The sequence below is a fragment of the Dreissena polymorpha genome, chromosome 12, assembly GCF_020536995.1.
Source record: "Dreissena polymorpha isolate Duluth1 chromosome 12, UMN_Dpol_1.0, whole genome shotgun sequence".
NCBI lineage: Eukaryota > Metazoa > Mollusca > Bivalvia > Myida > Dreissenidae > Dreissena > Dreissena polymorpha.
Window position 1 is genome coordinate 33,037,516 of NC_068366.1, and position 17,172 is coordinate 33,054,687.

General features: G+C 37.4%; 1 protein-coding gene across 1 annotated transcript; it reads right to left on the bottom strand.

The window, feature by feature from the left end:
- Window positions 1–4,278: 4,278 nt before the first annotated feature.
- Window positions 4,279–8,948, bottom strand: LOC127853684 (retinoic acid receptor alpha-like). Its single transcript, XM_052388400.1, has 2 exons — window positions 8,878–8,948; window positions 4,279–6,398 (listed from the first exon to the last, which is right to left on the bottom strand). The coding sequence occupies exon 2, from the start codon at window positions 6,356–6,358 to the stop codon at window positions 4,379–4,381; it is 1,980 nt and encodes a 659-aa protein (XP_052244360.1). The 5' UTR covers window positions 6,359–6,398; window positions 8,878–8,948; the 3' UTR covers window positions 4,279–4,378.
- Window positions 8,949–17,172: the final 8,224 nt, after the last annotated feature.

Genomic DNA, 17,172 nt, shown 5'->3' on the forward strand with positions numbered 1-17,172 from the left:
TTTTCGTTTTTGAATTTAATTTATGTTTGATTTACAATATAACCGCTTATTAGTCAATTACATACAGTTATTTGCTGACACCATCAATATTGAAATGCACGTGAACAAATGCAAAACAAAAACATATGAGTCGCGTTCTGAGAAAAATGGGCATAATGCATGTGCGTAAAGTGTCGTCCCACATTAGCCTTAGCAGTCCGCACAGGCTAATCAGGGACGACACTTTCCGCTTTTATGACATTTTTTGTTTTAAGTCTCTTCTTAGCGAAAATCCAATTAAGTCGGAAAGTGTCGTCCCTGATTAGCCTGTGCGGACTGCACGGGCTAATCTGGGACGACACTACGCACATGCATTATGCCCAGTTTTCTCAGAACGCGACTCTTATATGAGCATAGGCCACAATGAACAGTCTAACCGACATGTAATTATCGAGTTACGGCGTAACGGCGTCTCTGCAATGCGTACTTAAATAAACACAGATAACTTTTAACAGATATCGCCTTACTTATTTTAAATTACTTTCAAGTCAGCATATGTAGAATTTCCAGTGAATTTAACTTTTTGTATCAGATTAACGAATTAGCATTTTACCATCAACCAATACCATAACTATTAATAACAAATCTTAAGGGGTGTTGCGGCAGTTTATTTAACCGAGAATATATTTTTATCATACCACCGCATTGAAATCTGCCTGATATAACGTTGCCTGATGTATTTTTTTATATCATGGTCAACAGGAAGTTCTTATATCAGTCATGTGTGGAGGATAGTCATATTACTCGGAATCAACAATAAAGTACTCATATTTAGTAAAATCGAATTAGATTACACAAAACAAACAATTTGATACCAAGATGTAATATATTTGAAACACAAAATGCAACATAAACAGCAAAAAACAGTTTTTACAATATTAAGCTCGCGTGCTCATGACGTCATTATTAACACGTCAAACGACAAAAGTCATATTCTTTCCCGCTAAAACTGCAGCTTTTTAGCGATGTTTTAATTATTTCTTTAAAATCGGGGACGTAGAGGTATGATAAACAGAAAAACAGGTTACTGTCTGATCTTTTTGTAATATATCAGGCTCGGCACGAATAAAATAACGGCTCGGCAAGCCTCGCCGATATATTATTCTAAGCCTTGCCTGATATATTACAAAAAGATCAGGCAGTAACCTGTTATTCTCTATATAGCAACACCGATGATGCTATTATCACAACTCAATATTTTTGTTATCAGTATCATCAGAAATGACCGAGTTGGTTCATAATTCAATTGTCAGTGGTTCGATCCCAGGTGGGGTTAACTTTTTTTCTTTAATTGTATTCTTGTTTTTTACGGGAGCTTTTTAGTCCTATTGTTTACATTTATCAATTTAAAGCATTTAATCACAAACTTCAAAACATGCCGAAATCTGTGAACAAGTAAATGTAAGTTATTAATGAGTAAGGTCGAGTTTGATACTGTATGGTTTTATGTTTGTGATTAAATATTTATTTTTTTAATGTCTTTTGGTAAGCTGTTGTGATCCCAGTTAAGATTGTAAACCATTTCTAATGTTTATGCATATTTCTTACAATCTATGCACCGGTTCTTGGGTTTTGCCTAATTGTTGTATTTTATAAAATTTGACGTAGACGGTAGGGATAGTTAAAACAAAAAATCTCTGTTAAAAGTGCGGTGACCCCCTTTTTTTATTTGTGTTTTATGATGACAATACGTAGATGAACATATTTGAGCAGTTTCGAAAAATTCTATTTGACAGAACAATTTTAAATTCCATTTATGTGGTTACAATAGTAAAAAATGACTTTTTTGGGGGTGACATAAAAATAATAAAATACGAATTTCTTTAAATTTAACTTGTGTACTCCATTTTATTGGAAGTGTGCGGTTTAATTAAATGGTATATGATTTATCTTAGCTTATATAATATCTACATATTGCCAATTTCATAGGTTATTAATAATTTGTACGCAATTTGAGATTTTTCATTTTTATTGAAAAAGTACATGTTATACAATGGTGAATACATTAAAAACAAGGTCGGTGACCCTATGTTGTTATTTCATTTTTCATATAGTATTTGTATATATAACTTAAAAATAAATTTTGGACAAAATCTATTTGATGGAAAAAAAATCAGCAAAACTGCAGCAACACCCCTCTGGTATGCCTGATTTATGGCGTGTCAAACGTATCAAAATTCAATGTTTCCATATGCATGTGGTATATTTGTATATATATATATATATATATATATATATATATATATGTTGTATATTTCCATTTTTGTGTGGAGTAATTGCATATATATGTTGTATAAATTCATATATATATATGGTAAAATCCGATATATGTATTGCATAACAAATATATGTTGTATAATTTCATATTTATGTTCGATATTTTCATATAAATGTTCTAAAAGTTCATATATGTATGCAATATTAAGATATATATGTAATATAATTCTGATATTTGTGGGGTATAATTTTCAAAATATTTTTGTGTTCTTAACTTTCATATGTGTGTGCATTAATTCCATATGTTTGTTGCAAAATTTGCATATATATGTCCTATAATTTGCATCATGGGAAATTTTTTAACAGGCATGACTGAAAAGCGGATATGGCTACTTTGAGCGCTAAGTGCGTCTATGTGTCTTCTTCACGAGTGAACCGTTTTTTACCGTCACGATGAGTTCTATTTTTCACATTAAACTGGCGTCCATTATCCCAGTAGCAGGCTTATTCGGCCTAGGCCTAATACCTGGGTCTATTCGGCTTCAGCCTTATTCTGACCAAAATCAACGGGTCTTTTTCGACCCTATTTTTAATTTAACATGTTCTTTTAACTTAAACACCTTATCGTTTTCTCCATCTCGAAGGCGCTCACATGATAAGCACTTTTTTACGAAATTCTACCAACTAAACTGATCGCACAAATTCCGATCGATTCTCGTAAAGTTTACTAAACCATATACCGCCATAAGATATGTTAAAATCGTTCTAAAATTGTCAATAACTTAAATATTCATTGAATTGTATCTGTTAAGTTTCCTGCAAAAACCTTCACCTCCGAGGTTACATTCCACAAGAATGATTGTGATTCCGTCAAATGAAATCCTTAGTTTTAAAATCGGTATGACTGAATAGCGGGAAGTGCCCCTTTCTAATGACAGGGCTTTCTATAAACGGAAAGAGCCTCATAAGTTTTATTTTGAATATTTTCCAATAGATACAACATAAATGCACTACTAATCTAAATAAAAAAACTCATACAATATTATTGAAAGTGCAGCTTTAATATTTATGAGTCCTTTTCCTTCCACTTAAAGCCCTTTACGCGGGATTTAGCCAACTCCCTTTTCAGTCACGCCTGTTCAAAATATTTCCCATGATGCAAATTATAGCACGTATATATGAACATTTTACAACAAACATATGGAATTATTGCACACAAATATAAAAGTGTATAACACACATATTTTGAAAATTATACAACACAAATATCAGAATTATACCACATATATATATATATATATATATAATTGCATACATATATGAACTTTTAAAACATATACATGAAAATATCGAACATAAATATGAAATTATACAACTTATATTTGTTATGCAATACATGTATCGGATTTTACCATATATATGTGAATTTATACAACATATATATGCAATTATACCACACAAAAATGGAAATATACAACATATATATACAAATATACCACATACATATGGAAACATTGAATTTTGCAAGTTTGACATGCCATAAATATGACTGTTTTAAAAGTCTTATATGGAAATTAAATCACTGTTTAAAAAAACAACAAAACAACAATGTATGAATGTTGGAGTCGCACTCAGGATACAAACAATAACCACAGCATGCACAGCAATATATAAATTGCTTTTATACAGAAGAGAAAATGAAATATGTATTAATAGGCACAACGTTCAACCACAAAGGGATACACAGCGATTAAGTGTTATGTAACATTACTTTTGTTACTTATTTCTATGATTAATTATCCATTTACTTTACGATTGGTTTCTCCATTATAAGTGATAATTTTCGAGTGTGAATTAAATGTATTTTTTTATCTTTGATATTAGTGTCATTTTAGCAAATTTTCCAACAAATCCCTTTCAAATGTGAAAGTAAACACATTTCAAATGTTTCAAACAACTGCTATTCAAAAATCAAATAATGTCAAATAAATTCATTTTAGTCATTGCAAAGAACTGGTAATATTCAGTGAGCCTTTCCTTTTTTATAATCACAGAAAAATACCTTGATATCTTTACATTCATAAACGATTACATTTGAAGGTGAATAAAATAAACAAAACAATTAAACGTCGTTCTCAGGAAGCAGAATATCAAATAATGGGGTTTCTTTTTGAACTAGTTTGTCCTCACAAATACTCCTGTAGTCTTTGTAATACTGCACTGACACCTGGCGCAATGTCGTCAAGCAGTCAATAATTTTCGCGAAACGGATTGACCCATTTCGTTCACCGTACAAATCTTTCATGTTTTGCCTTAATAAATTACACAAGTCCAACTGAGTGCTTTCTACTAACATTGGATTTTCCAGCTCACATCGGTCCGACGACATTGTTATGATAGCTCCAACTAAGGCCGTTTCGCCATCGGTAAGGTTGAGTTTTTGAAGCCGGTCAAACATCTGCACCATAAGAGACACGGAGTCTCTGGATAGGAATCGGTCCGATGCCTCCTCCACGTGGTAAATCATCCCATTTAGTTCCACGAAGACGTTGTATTCCGGCTTGTAGCCCTTGTGTAGCATCAATATGAAGAAGTCACAATGCGTGTGCTTCAAAAGAGATACCTGATCATTTAAAGACAGTTTAGCGAAGTTTGGAAGCTGTTTGGCGAATCTGCAATAACGGCCAATAACTGACTCCAAATTAAGAGCGAAATCCTTGAACACCTTCCATTGATCATCTATGTCAATATCGTAGTTTTTCAGAAGGTTGTGATATTCGTCTTTTGACACACCATTCATAGATCCAAACATTGCTACTTTTGTCATGTAGTTTTCGTAATGTTCTTTAATTCTCGCCTCCCGAACCTCAGCTATCGACATTTCCTCTCCCAAAATTTTCATTTTATCCATATTCTGAACCAGGCTTTCCACAAGGTCTGCTGACACACATACATTTTCACACGGGTCTTGTAATTTGGTAATATTGCTTGAAAGCATTGCCACACACATATCTAAAGCGGTAGGAACTGTAGAATTCTTATCTATACCCGCTGTAGCCCTAGTGGAAGCTTCATTCGGCGAGACAATCACCTCTTTCCCCTCTAGCATTCGCACCTGTTTAATTGTCTCAGTTCTCTGGGCATAAGATATTCGTCCCTTTTTAACTTTTTCAGTCGCCATACCTATGTTCAGGCATTTGTCGAAGCGGCACGCAGAGCAATAAATTTTGGCAGTTCCATGCGTCGTGTCGCATTTTTTGTTTGCATGACAAGTGAAAATATCCCTCGACTTTTTCAATCCTATGTTTTCCTCGCGTTTTCTTTTCAAACATCTTCGGAAAAAGTTCTTACATGCCTCGCATGTATAGCAACCAAAATGTATTCCTGAAGATACCCCTTCGCAAACCTGGCACGGGGGGAATGTTAAACTTTTGCCTTTCGTTTTCTTCTTGTTTCCTGGTAGTTCACTTTCACCGCAAGCACGCGCCTCGTTGTTTTCTGATGAGATAAAGGGGTCACTTGAAGATACTGCACATTCTGCCTGCGGTTTGCTTGGACTGTCTGTTAAACTATTCCCTGACACGTCGTAAGTCACAGGCGTTGACTCTGGTTTTTCCACTACTAAATACATTGGAATTGCAATACTTCCGTCTGGAATAGGTTTTCCGGAAATGCTGGAAGATGGAACTAAGTAACACTTACTATCTTTTGATAAAGCAGACGATAATTCGTCATGTCCATTCAAAACACGAAGTCGCTGCGTATTTAGATCTGCAAAAGACCAAGGGCTCAGAGCGTCAAGTTCACTTCTATCCAATCGGGTAGCGATCAATACATTTTCATCATGTAAATTATCCTCAGCTGATCTACCATTGCGTGCGTCTCTTGCTATTGCCTCATTTGACAGAGGATTTTGATGGCCATTCTCTGAATGGGACTTACACACCAAACCGTGAACACTTGCATTTGGATCTAGTTGAACAGTTTCGTCATCAGATAAAGGAATACCTAGTGCATCATAAGATGTTTGGTCTTCTATGATAGCTCTCTTAGAAGCCGTCGCCGCAATGGCTGACGCTTTTAATTCAAATCTTGAAGCCATTCTTCAATTGTGTAATGGTGTGGGTGCAGTAGGGAGGATTCTAAAACAAATAAAACTAATCATCTATACATTTTTTTAAGTATACGAGTCCATTCTTTTCCAGTCAATTAAGTATTCAGATAGTATCGCCCATTGCTTATGTGTTGATTATGGTATAATTTGTGTGGTATAATTTGTGGCGTGTAATCGGATGCCGTTTGTCGCTTATGATATTATAAAATGATGTGGTGTCTGTTTACTACAGTATATTGTGTGTTTATAGCGATACGTTTGAATATGGTTACTGTATTTTTATAAATGTGACGTATGTGCTTATATAAAGGTCTGCTCTGTTTCAATGGTTTTCGTGAGCAGAGTTGTTTGACACTTAGCTAGCTTGACATTGACCTGTGTGCATGCATGTATTTAAGTTCCGTTCTGGTGAGTATTTGAACATTAGTTATTGTACTGGTAACACGTTTAATACATTAAATAATAACTAACTTACTTATTGTAATGTTGTTATTTAAAGGGACCTTTTCACAGATTTTGGCATTTATTGATGTTTGTCAATACATGCTTTATATTGATAAATGTGAACATTGGATCTAAAAAGCTCCAGTTAAAACAAGAATACAATTAAAGAAAGGCTTTATGGGCTCGAACCACTGACCCCTGGAGTAAAAGTCTAACGCTTAGGCAACTCGGCCATCCGTGCTCATACAATAAGTGATGTATTTTATACTTTATATCAGCAATCATCGTACTGTCACAAAATATAACAACAACAACAGAACTCTCCAAATTATTAAGTCGTTTCGCGTTGCAACGCCGTATCATTTTCAGGTTTTTAAATATTCAAAAGATGTCTATAGTGAATATTAAATGAAAATGAAGCGATCGCAACAGTATACTGAATAGTAACAAAACAAGAAAAACAAAGATATAACTACAACGAAAATTTGCGAATCTGAAACAATTTGTTGTTATTTTTATTATGTTTACCAACACGTAAAAAGGTCCCTTTAACTGATGCAATGTGTATTATATGAATAGGGGGATAACAAATTGACCTATACTACACATGTCAATAACATATTTGAGTTTGAATTAAGGGCGCACTGCCACTGTTTGATGTATTATAATACTTTAACAGATTTCAACATTATCAAGTTAATGTTGGTGAGCTTTACTAGTAAGTCTGTACGTTCTTAATATGAGCCACGTTTTGGGAAAACTGGGCTTTATGCATGTGCGACATGTGTCTTCCCAACTTATTGTGTAGTTCGCTCAGGCTTATCAGGAACGACACTTTCCGCTTTATGGAATTTTCCGTTAATATGAAGTCTTCTTATCGAAAATCCAGTTCAGACGGAGTTTGACATCACAGATTAGCCTGTGTGGACTGCACGGGCTAACCTGGGACGACACTTTAAGCACATTGCTGATAATGCATACAGCCCCTCCTGTTGTTATTGTGTTAATCGATTTTGATTTCTCAAATATTAAGACAGAAAATGACGAAATAACAAGAGTTAATTACGGAATACCGTTAGGGCCATCGTGGTTCACATTAAAACCCAGAGGGCGAGAACGCGAGAGTACGAAGACGAGAATGCGACAATACGATGACGACAGTGCGACAATACGATGGCGAGAATGCGAGAACGCGATGGCGAGAACGCGACAGTATGATTACGACAGTGCGACAAAACGATGATGACAGTGTGATAGTACGATGGTGGCAATGCGAGAACGCGAGAGTACGATGACGAGAATGCGATAATGCGATGACGACAGTGCGACAATACGATGGCGAGAATGCGAGAACGCGATGGCGAGAATGCGAGAACGCGAGAGTACGATGACGAGAATGCGACATTACGATGACGACCGTGCGACAATACGATGGCGAGAATGCGAGAACGCGATGTCGAGAATGCGATGATACGATGGCGACAGTACGATATGACTATCGCATTGTCGCCATCGTACTATCGCACTGTCGCCATCTCATTGTCGCCATCGTACTATCGCGTTCTCGCATTATCGCCATCGCGTTCTCGCATTCTCTCTTTCGTATTGTCGCACTGTTGTCATCGTTTTGTCGCATTTTCGTCATCGTACTCTCGCGTTCTCGCATTTTCGCCCTCTGGATTTTAATGTGTAACCACAATGGCCTAACGGTATTCCGTAGTTAATCGATGCAGTTAGCTTACATATCGCTCAATAGCTTTATAAACTTGGCCTCGAAGTTTCTGTGTCAGGCTCTTATGTTTTAGATCTTTGTAAATTCAAATAAAATATAACATACCGTAGTAAATATTACTACAGTTTCACAACATAGGCTGCATTTTAAATGGGACAGCAATTAAGCAATCACGAATTATTCTGATCTAAAATATAGGACGTAATTGGCGTTCAAGCCTTTATTATTTATACCAAGTTGAGAGTTACCACTTGTAGATTAGCTAAGACTTTAATTACTTAATAGTTACATGTAAATGACATTCGTTTTAAACAACACGTAATTTACTCACCTGTATCCATTTACTACAGTTCCTGTACACACGAATGTACTGTTAAGCATGCATATGTGAACTAAATTTTAACACCCAATGTTATCAATTAGGACAGTTTTAAGGGAAGTTATCCAGCAAACAGAGTTGTTTCCCTGCTTTTTTTATCGAAATAAATATTTTTGGGCAAGAGCTAATATAAGTAAAAAGTTACATATGCATATACATATACAAACCTCAAAAGTAAGTTAATTAGCATTTTAGTTTATTTGTATGATGGAAATTTAGCTTAAGTATGAAATATTTGTGCATGTTTAGTTAGTTTCAATTTATTAAAGGGACCTTTACATAGATTTTGGCAGATATTGAAGTTTGTCATTAAATGCTTTATATTCATAAATGTAAACATTGGATCAAAAAAGCTACAGTAAAAAAAACAAGAATAAAGTTGAAGAAACAAAAAAGTAACCCTCAACTAGGCTCAAACCACTGAGACCGGGAGTAAAAATCAACATCAACATTCTTCCCCCCCCCCCCCCGTTAGAGCGGGTATACCCTTTCCCCAGTGCGCGCTTTTTTGTTGATTTTTTTTGTTGTTTTTTGCGTTTTATAATAATAAAAAAATCCCTACAGGTACCCTATGCGCTGGGACATCGCGGGTCATGGCCCATTTATGGGCTATTGCGCTGGAAGTTCACTTACATGCTGTGCGCGTTCTGTATCAATGATGAAAACGATTTTTGTGTTATATATTGTAGCAACACTTCTCTTATTTACACCCGATATGTAATTTATTCAATTTCATCCATAAAAACCCGAAATATGAACGGCGCGAGTGACCTGTGTTGAACCCGCGCCATATTTCGATATTTTTCACACAAAAAACAAGCGGCGCGGATTAAACCGTTACTTACACTCATACCAGTTATATATCATCTGAAAGGGAATTTATTAACCTACAATTTGGTTAGGGTATGTTGTTTGAGAACTTAATATTTAAAGCTGAAAATTTAAAAAAAAAGTTACCCTCCAGTAGTGTTAGTAGCAGCAGCAGCAGCAGCAGCAGCAGCAGCAGCACGCAGTAGTAGTAGTAGTAGTAGTCAGTAGATAGTAGTAGTAGTAGTAGTAGTAGTAGTAGTAGTAGTAGTAATAGTAATAGTAGTAGTAGTAGTAGTTGTAGTAGTTAGTAGTAGTAGTAGTAGTAGTAGAAGTAGGAGTAGTAGTAGTAGAGTAGTAGTCAGTAGTCGCTAATAGTAGTAGTGGGTAGTGGTAGTAGTAGTAGTAGTAGTAGTGTAAGTAGTAGTAGTAGTAGTAGTCAGTAGTAGTAGTTAGGAGTAGTATTAGTCAGTAGTAGTATGTAGTAGTAAGGGAAGGCGTATCGTAGAGTAGTAGTAGTAGAGTAGTACTAGTAGTAGTAGGTAGTGGTAGTTAGTAGTGGTCGTCGTAGTCGTCCGTAGTCGTCGTCGTCTCTAGTAGTAATAGTCGTCGTGGTCGTGGTAGTAGTAGTAGTAGTCGTAGTAGTCGTAGTCGTAGTAGTCGTCGTCGTCGTCGTAGTCGTCGTCGTCGTAGTCGTAGTCGTAGTCGTAATGTAGTCGTCGTAGTCGTTGTCGTAGTGGTAGTACTAGTCGTAGTAGTAGTGGTAGTCGTAGTGGTCGTCGTCGTCGTAGTCGTCGTAGTCGTCGTAGTCGTAGTAGTAGTAGTAGTAGTAGTGTAGTAGTAGTAGTAGTAGTAGTAGTAGTAGTAGTAGTAGTAGTAGTAGTAGTAGTAGTAGTAGTAGTCGTAGTAGTAGTCGTAGTGGTCGTAGTAGTAGTAGAAATAGTAGAAGTAGTAGTAGTAGTAGTAATAGTAGTTATAGTAGTAGTAGTATCAGCAGCTGCAGCAACAATAGCAGTAATAGTAGCGTAATAGTATATGTGTCTTTCTTCAGTAATGATTATACAATTATACGGATGATTAGAATACTAATAACCGTAAAATATATTCTAGTAATACGTTTTTATTATAATAAAAATATTAATGATATTAATAATAATAAAAATAATACTAAAATTAATAATATTTATAAATAATAATAGTGTATATGATAGTAGTAATAATATTAATAGAAATATTAATACGAACAATAATGATAATAAAAATAACAATATTATTTATATTATTATTATCATCATTAAAAAACAAAGATAATTCTCATTATATTTCGAATATTAAAACTATTAATAAGCATAACTAAAATAAGGTGAAACTATGTGTATATTTGATGCATGAGATGTTTCTTGCACTTCTGTTTTGATAATACTCTCTGATTTACTTTCTCTTGATCTTCCCGTCTGATTGTGAAGGCGTTGACACTAATTGATCTCCCAGTCTGATCAGCCGATAACACTGATTGAGGTCGCTTTGGCATTGATTGTCGCTAATTAATCCGTCCGTTCGCTGAGTGACGATCGCTCGCTAATTGCAATTAAGTACTTGACATCTGTTGACATGTCTGCTCAGCCTGTGTATATATTCTCGGACCCAACAGTGACTCGGCAGTCGAAAGACAAAAATTGTCCGAACAACTACTTCACAGTGTGTTGTGCGAGCAAAGTCAGAAATGAAAATGTTCATGATCTTCTTCTGTGTCATTGTGGCACTAACTTCGACAGAAAGGATTCGGAACACTTCATTAGACGACTTGTCCAAATACGGCAAGTCCTTTTACCGCGGCAATATCGGCGTGGTATTCGACCACGTCGGCACCGTGACGCCCACTGCAAGCTGGTGGTACCACAGCTTCGTGATCTCTCTGCCGCTGGACGACATGGGGTCCATAATAAGGGCCACGTTCGACTCCAGCACGGACGTCGTGAAGGTCAGTAATAGTAGCAATAGTAGTAGTAGTAGAAGCAGTAATACTAGAAGTAAAAATAGTAGTAGTAGTAGTACTAACAGTAACAGCAACATCAGTAGTAGAAGTAGCTGTAGTAAAAGTAATAGAAGTAATAGTAGTAGTATTAGCAGTAACAGCAACAGCAGTAGTACGGGGTCGGAGTGCTAATATCGACAATATCGCCGCCCGGGTGACTAGAATCGGCTTGAAGTAACCTCTGGGTGACATGAATCGGCTTCTAGTCACCCGCGAATGACTTCAAGCCATTTCAGGTCGACGATGACCCCTTCTACTTCTACTTGTTACTCCCGAACAATCAATCCTGACTATGATTGGGAGGCGCTGTCAAGAAAACTGTGTTAAGAATAAAATATTAGTGCAGATTAACAGATTAAAGTTCAAAGATAAAAGTGTGCAAGATTAAAAACATAGTAGGGTGGCTAAAAGTTCAAGTTTCGGGTAGGGGTGAGGTGGTCATGGTCAACGTAAACAAGGTGGTACTGAATTTTATAGAGGAGAATGAGGGAGGTTTGGAGTCTGCGGCTTTCTAGGGTGGGCCAACCAAGCTCATTAAGCATATGAGTAACGCTACTCTGGAAGCTATAGTTGCTACAAACATATCAAGCCGCAGCTCTTTGGACACTTTCGATGTTGTGAGTTAGACTTTTCTGCCAAGGTTGCCAAATTACAGAGCAGTATTCTAGTTGGGGTCTAACATATGTAAAGTAGGCTGTGGTTTTGATTTTCTTATTTTGAGTTTTGATGTTTCTCTGAATAAATCTTAGGGAATTTTTTGCCTTGGAGATTGTGTTGTTTATGTGATGTGTCCAGTTTAGTTCTTTTGAGATGGTTACTCCAAGGTACTTCGCAGTATCGGCGGATTTTAGGATTTTATCATGTAGGGTGTAATTGAATATAGTGGGGTTCTTTTTGCGTGTGATACCTCACACTTATCTGGGTTGAACTCCATAGCCCAGTCCCGCTCCCAGCATTCAAGTCTCAGTAAGTCCTCTTGTAGTCGGTTTGCGTCTGTCTGTCCCTTAATTGTTAGGTAAACTATTGTGTCATAACCTTGTTTTACTTTTGACGGTTTCTGGCAGGTCATTAATGTATACCAGAAACAGGCAGAGTCCGACAACAGAACCCTGGGGGACACCGGATAACACGGGCAAATTGTCAGAGATTTGACCTTCAACCGCAACCCTTTGGCTACGGTTGCTCAGGAATGACCTAATCCATGAGGAGACATTGCAGTCAACCCCCATGTTATTTAACTTGTGTATTAACTTGTGATGGTCAACTTTGTTGAAGGCCTTTGAAAAATCCATCTCAATGACATCAGTCTGTTGTCCACTGTCGAGGCTGTCAAGGACTTCTTGGGAAAAACTCAGCAGCTGAGTTTCGCAACTACGTTTAGACCGGAAACCATGTTGGAAGGGACTGAGGATATCATGATTATCAAAGAAAGTCATCATATTTGAGACAATGATATGCTCCATAAGTTTGGAAGAGATGCAAGTGAGGGATATTGGTCTGTAGTTGCTGGCGCCAGATTTATGACCCTTTTTGTATACTGGAGCTTTGGTTGCGTTCTTCCAATCATCGGGCACAATACCTGTTTCTAACGATAACCTGAATATGTGAGTGAGGATGGGGGCTATTTCACTGTGGAGTTCTTTGAGGGCCCTTGGTGAAATTTGATCGGGACCTTGAGCTTTATTGGGGTTTAGGCCTGCCAGGAGTTTGTCAACGCCGTCAACCGTTATTGTAATAGGGGACATACTGTGAGAGGGTGGGTTTAGTACAATTTTGCACATTTGCTTTAGGCTCAATGGTTGTGGTCGGAAGAAGACAGACTCAAACTGTTTGTTGAGAATGTTTGCCTTGTCCTTTACATTTGTAAAAGTTTGACCTTCAGACTTAAGGGGTGCTACTCCACAGTTTTCAGATTTGTTATGCTTTACAAAGCTGTAGAATTTTTTGTTTTGACCTGGTTGGGAATCTCCTGAGAAGATAACAGACTCTAAGTACGACCAGTATGAGTTACGTATTTTTCGTTGGATGATCGCCTTGAGGGTCTTAAAGTGGGGACCTAATGAGCATTAGTAGTAGTTGTAGTAGTATAAGTAGTTGTAGTAATAGAATAAGTAGTTATATTAGTAGTAGTATCGGCAGCTTCAGCAACAACAGCACCAATATTAGTTTAAGTAGTAGTATTATAAGTAGTTGTAGTAAAAGTAGTTATAGAAGTAGAAGAAGTAGTTATAGAAGTAGTAGTATCAGCGGCTGCAGCAACAACACTACCAATAGCAGTAGTATAAGTAGAAGTTGTAGCAGGAACAGTAGCGCATTAGTATATGTGCCTTTCTTCAGTAATAATAATACAATTATAAGGATTATTAGAATACTAATATTCAGTACCTCTAGAATTCGCTCTACCTTACGGTGCTTCGGTGAGGTTGGCAGAACGTAGGCTTTCTTCGGCGTACGCGTAGACGTGGAAGGTGGTACCTTCTTTTCAGTGACAGGCGTTATGTACATCGGCTGACGTACTCGCTACCGCACGAGGTACGCTATAGGCAACCGCTGGCGCAACTGTTGCGGACACGCGGTTGCCTTTGCGTAGAACTAGTAGTAGTAGTTTCAGCAGCTGCAGCAACAACAGCACCAATAGTAGTAGTATAAGTAGAAGTAAGAGCAGTTACAGTAGCATATTAGTAGTAGTAGTATAAGTAGTTGTATAAGTAGAAGAAGTAGTTATAGTAGTAGTATCAGCAGCTGCAGCAACAACAGCACATATAGTAGTAGTTTAAGTAGAAGTTGTAGCAGTTACAGTGGCGTAGTAGTAGTAGTAGTAGCATACCAGCAGCTGCAGCAACAACAGTACCAATACTAGTAGTATAAGTAGAAGTAAGAGCAGTAACAGTGGCGTATTCGTAGTAGTAGTAGTAGTATAAGTAGTTGTAGTAATAGAAGAAGTAGAAATAGTAGTAGCATCAGCAGCTGCAGCAACAACAGCAACATTAGTAGTAGTATAACTAGAAGTAAGAGCAGTAACAGTAGCGTAGTAGTAGTAGTAGTAGCAGTAATAGTATAAGAAGTTGTAGTAGTATAAGAAGTAGTTATAGTACTAGAAGTAGTAGAATGAGCAGCTGCAGCAACAACAGCACCAATAGTAGTAGTATAAGAAGAATTAAGAGCAGTAACAGTAGCTTAGTAAAAGTAGTAGTATAAGTAGTTATAGTAGTAGAAGAAGTAGTTATAGTAGTAGTTTAACCAGCAGCTGCAGCAACAACAGCACCAAAAGTAGTAATTTACGGTGCGCATGCGTTGGTCAACTAACACGTCTTCCTCTGACTGAAGAAAAATTTCTGCAAACTATTGTTTCCAGCTATTATTTTATATTTTATTAGTAATAAAGGGTAAACATTTGTATATTTGAGACTATTCCCATTCACGAAGCAGAGAAATTCCTTTGAAAAGGTGCAATTTACACCTTTTTCACACGCCTATTTTGACTAGGTGATACGTACCCTGACACCGCCATATTTTTTCGCTAACTCCCGGAAGTAAACATCCTGATACTACCACATTAGTTTACAACCATGTTTACAGGTATTTCAATCACCCTTTCAGTATTGTCAGTGGTTCTTAGGATATTTATGACCCCAAATGAGTTGGACACTACTCAACCTCGCCCTTCTATTAGGCCAAATCACCTTGTTACACATCGTTTTACGGGTTTGTGCTCATTATTGCTACGCTTGAAAAAGTCCAGCAGGTCAAATGCCCATGTAAAACCTCAGTGTTATTCCTCCCTAGCTTATTTGAGCCTACTCCTACTGTCCCTCTCAGCAGACATCGAGCTTAATCCAGGCCCAGAGCCCAGTTACCCATGTGGAAGCTGTGGCATCGATGTTCTAGACTCTGATCAAGCCCTAGAGTGCGACGAATGTCAAACTTGGCACCATATTGCATGCCAAGGTGTTGGAGACAACACATACCATCACCTCCTAAATATAGATGTCTCGTTCTCATGGATGTGCACCTACTGCGACTCCATTAACATATCAAACATATCCAGCACCTCCAGCTCCCCCACCAGTCATCCAAATAGCTTCTCATCACTACCCCATGAAAATCCAACTCCTGTTATAACAAAAGGCAAGGTAAAATCTAAAATCCCACCCTATGCCAACCTAAGGGTCTTGTATTTGAACTGTCAATCTGTTGCAAACAAAAAACAAGAGTTCCACGTCCTACTTGATACCCACCACCCTGATATTGTTGTAGGCACCGAGTCCTGGTTAAATGAAGACCACCTCACAAGCGAAATCTTCCCATCCTCCCTAGGCTACACATCCTACCGTAATGACAGGAAAAAAGGTAAAGGAGGTGGCGTATTCATTCTGGTCAAAAATAAATTTATTTCTTCAGTACAGCAACAACTCACCACATCCTGTGAAATCTTATGGGTGAAAATAAATATGAATAAGTCCAAACCCTTGTATGTTGCTGCCTATTACAGACCAAACGAAAATGATCTTCAGAGTATCACGGAGTTTGGCATGTCACTTGAACTCTCAAGACCCCTCAAAGGAACCAAATGGATCCTTGGTGACTTTAACACCCCCAAACTATCATGGGACTGTGATCACATCCCAATAACCAAACCTAACTGTAGCCTTCCCCAGTCTTATGACAAGCTGCTTGAAATCCTCAATGATCACAGCCTCACACAAATGGTCAACAAGCCCACCCGAAATGATAACATCCTGGACCTGTTTTTAACGTCAAACCCAACATTAGTCAGCCATGTTAATGTCCAAGCAGGTATCTCCGATCATGACTTAGTTATCGCCCAGGCCAGATTAAAACCCCAGATAAATAGGCAAGCCCCGAGGGAAATCCCACTATTTAGGAAAGCCAAATGGGATGAACTCAAATCCTTTATCAATACCTCCAAAGTCAGCATCCTCCAAAACGCAGAGACCTCATCAGTGGATGAACTCTGGAACCAATTTAAGGCCCTTATCCAGGCAGGTATCTCAAAATTTGTCCCTATCAAAAAAGTAGGCCCCAAAAGACTTCTCCCCTGGGTTACCCAAGACATAAAAAGATTAATCAGAAAAAGGGACTCCCTTTACCAAAAGGTCAAAAAACACAAAGGTCAAAACCCCTACATTAGGAAATTCAGAACCATCAAACACCTCATTCAATCCAAAATAAAAAGGTCATACGAACTATACATTGAAGACATCCTAGATATACAACATGCAGACACTCACTCCAGCAAATTCAACACTAAAAAGTTGTATTCCATCATAAAGAATGCAAAACAAGACGCTCAAGGTGTTTCTCCACTCAAATGTGAGACAAGCGGAAACCTTATCTCAGACAGCCTTGGTAAAGCCAATATACTAAACCGGCAATTCCAATCT

Coding starts and splice junctions, on each gene's coding strand:
- LOC127853684 (XM_052388400.1), bottom strand. CDS start 6,358: ATGGCTTCAAGATTTGAATTAAAAGCGTCAGCCATTGCGGCGACGGCT.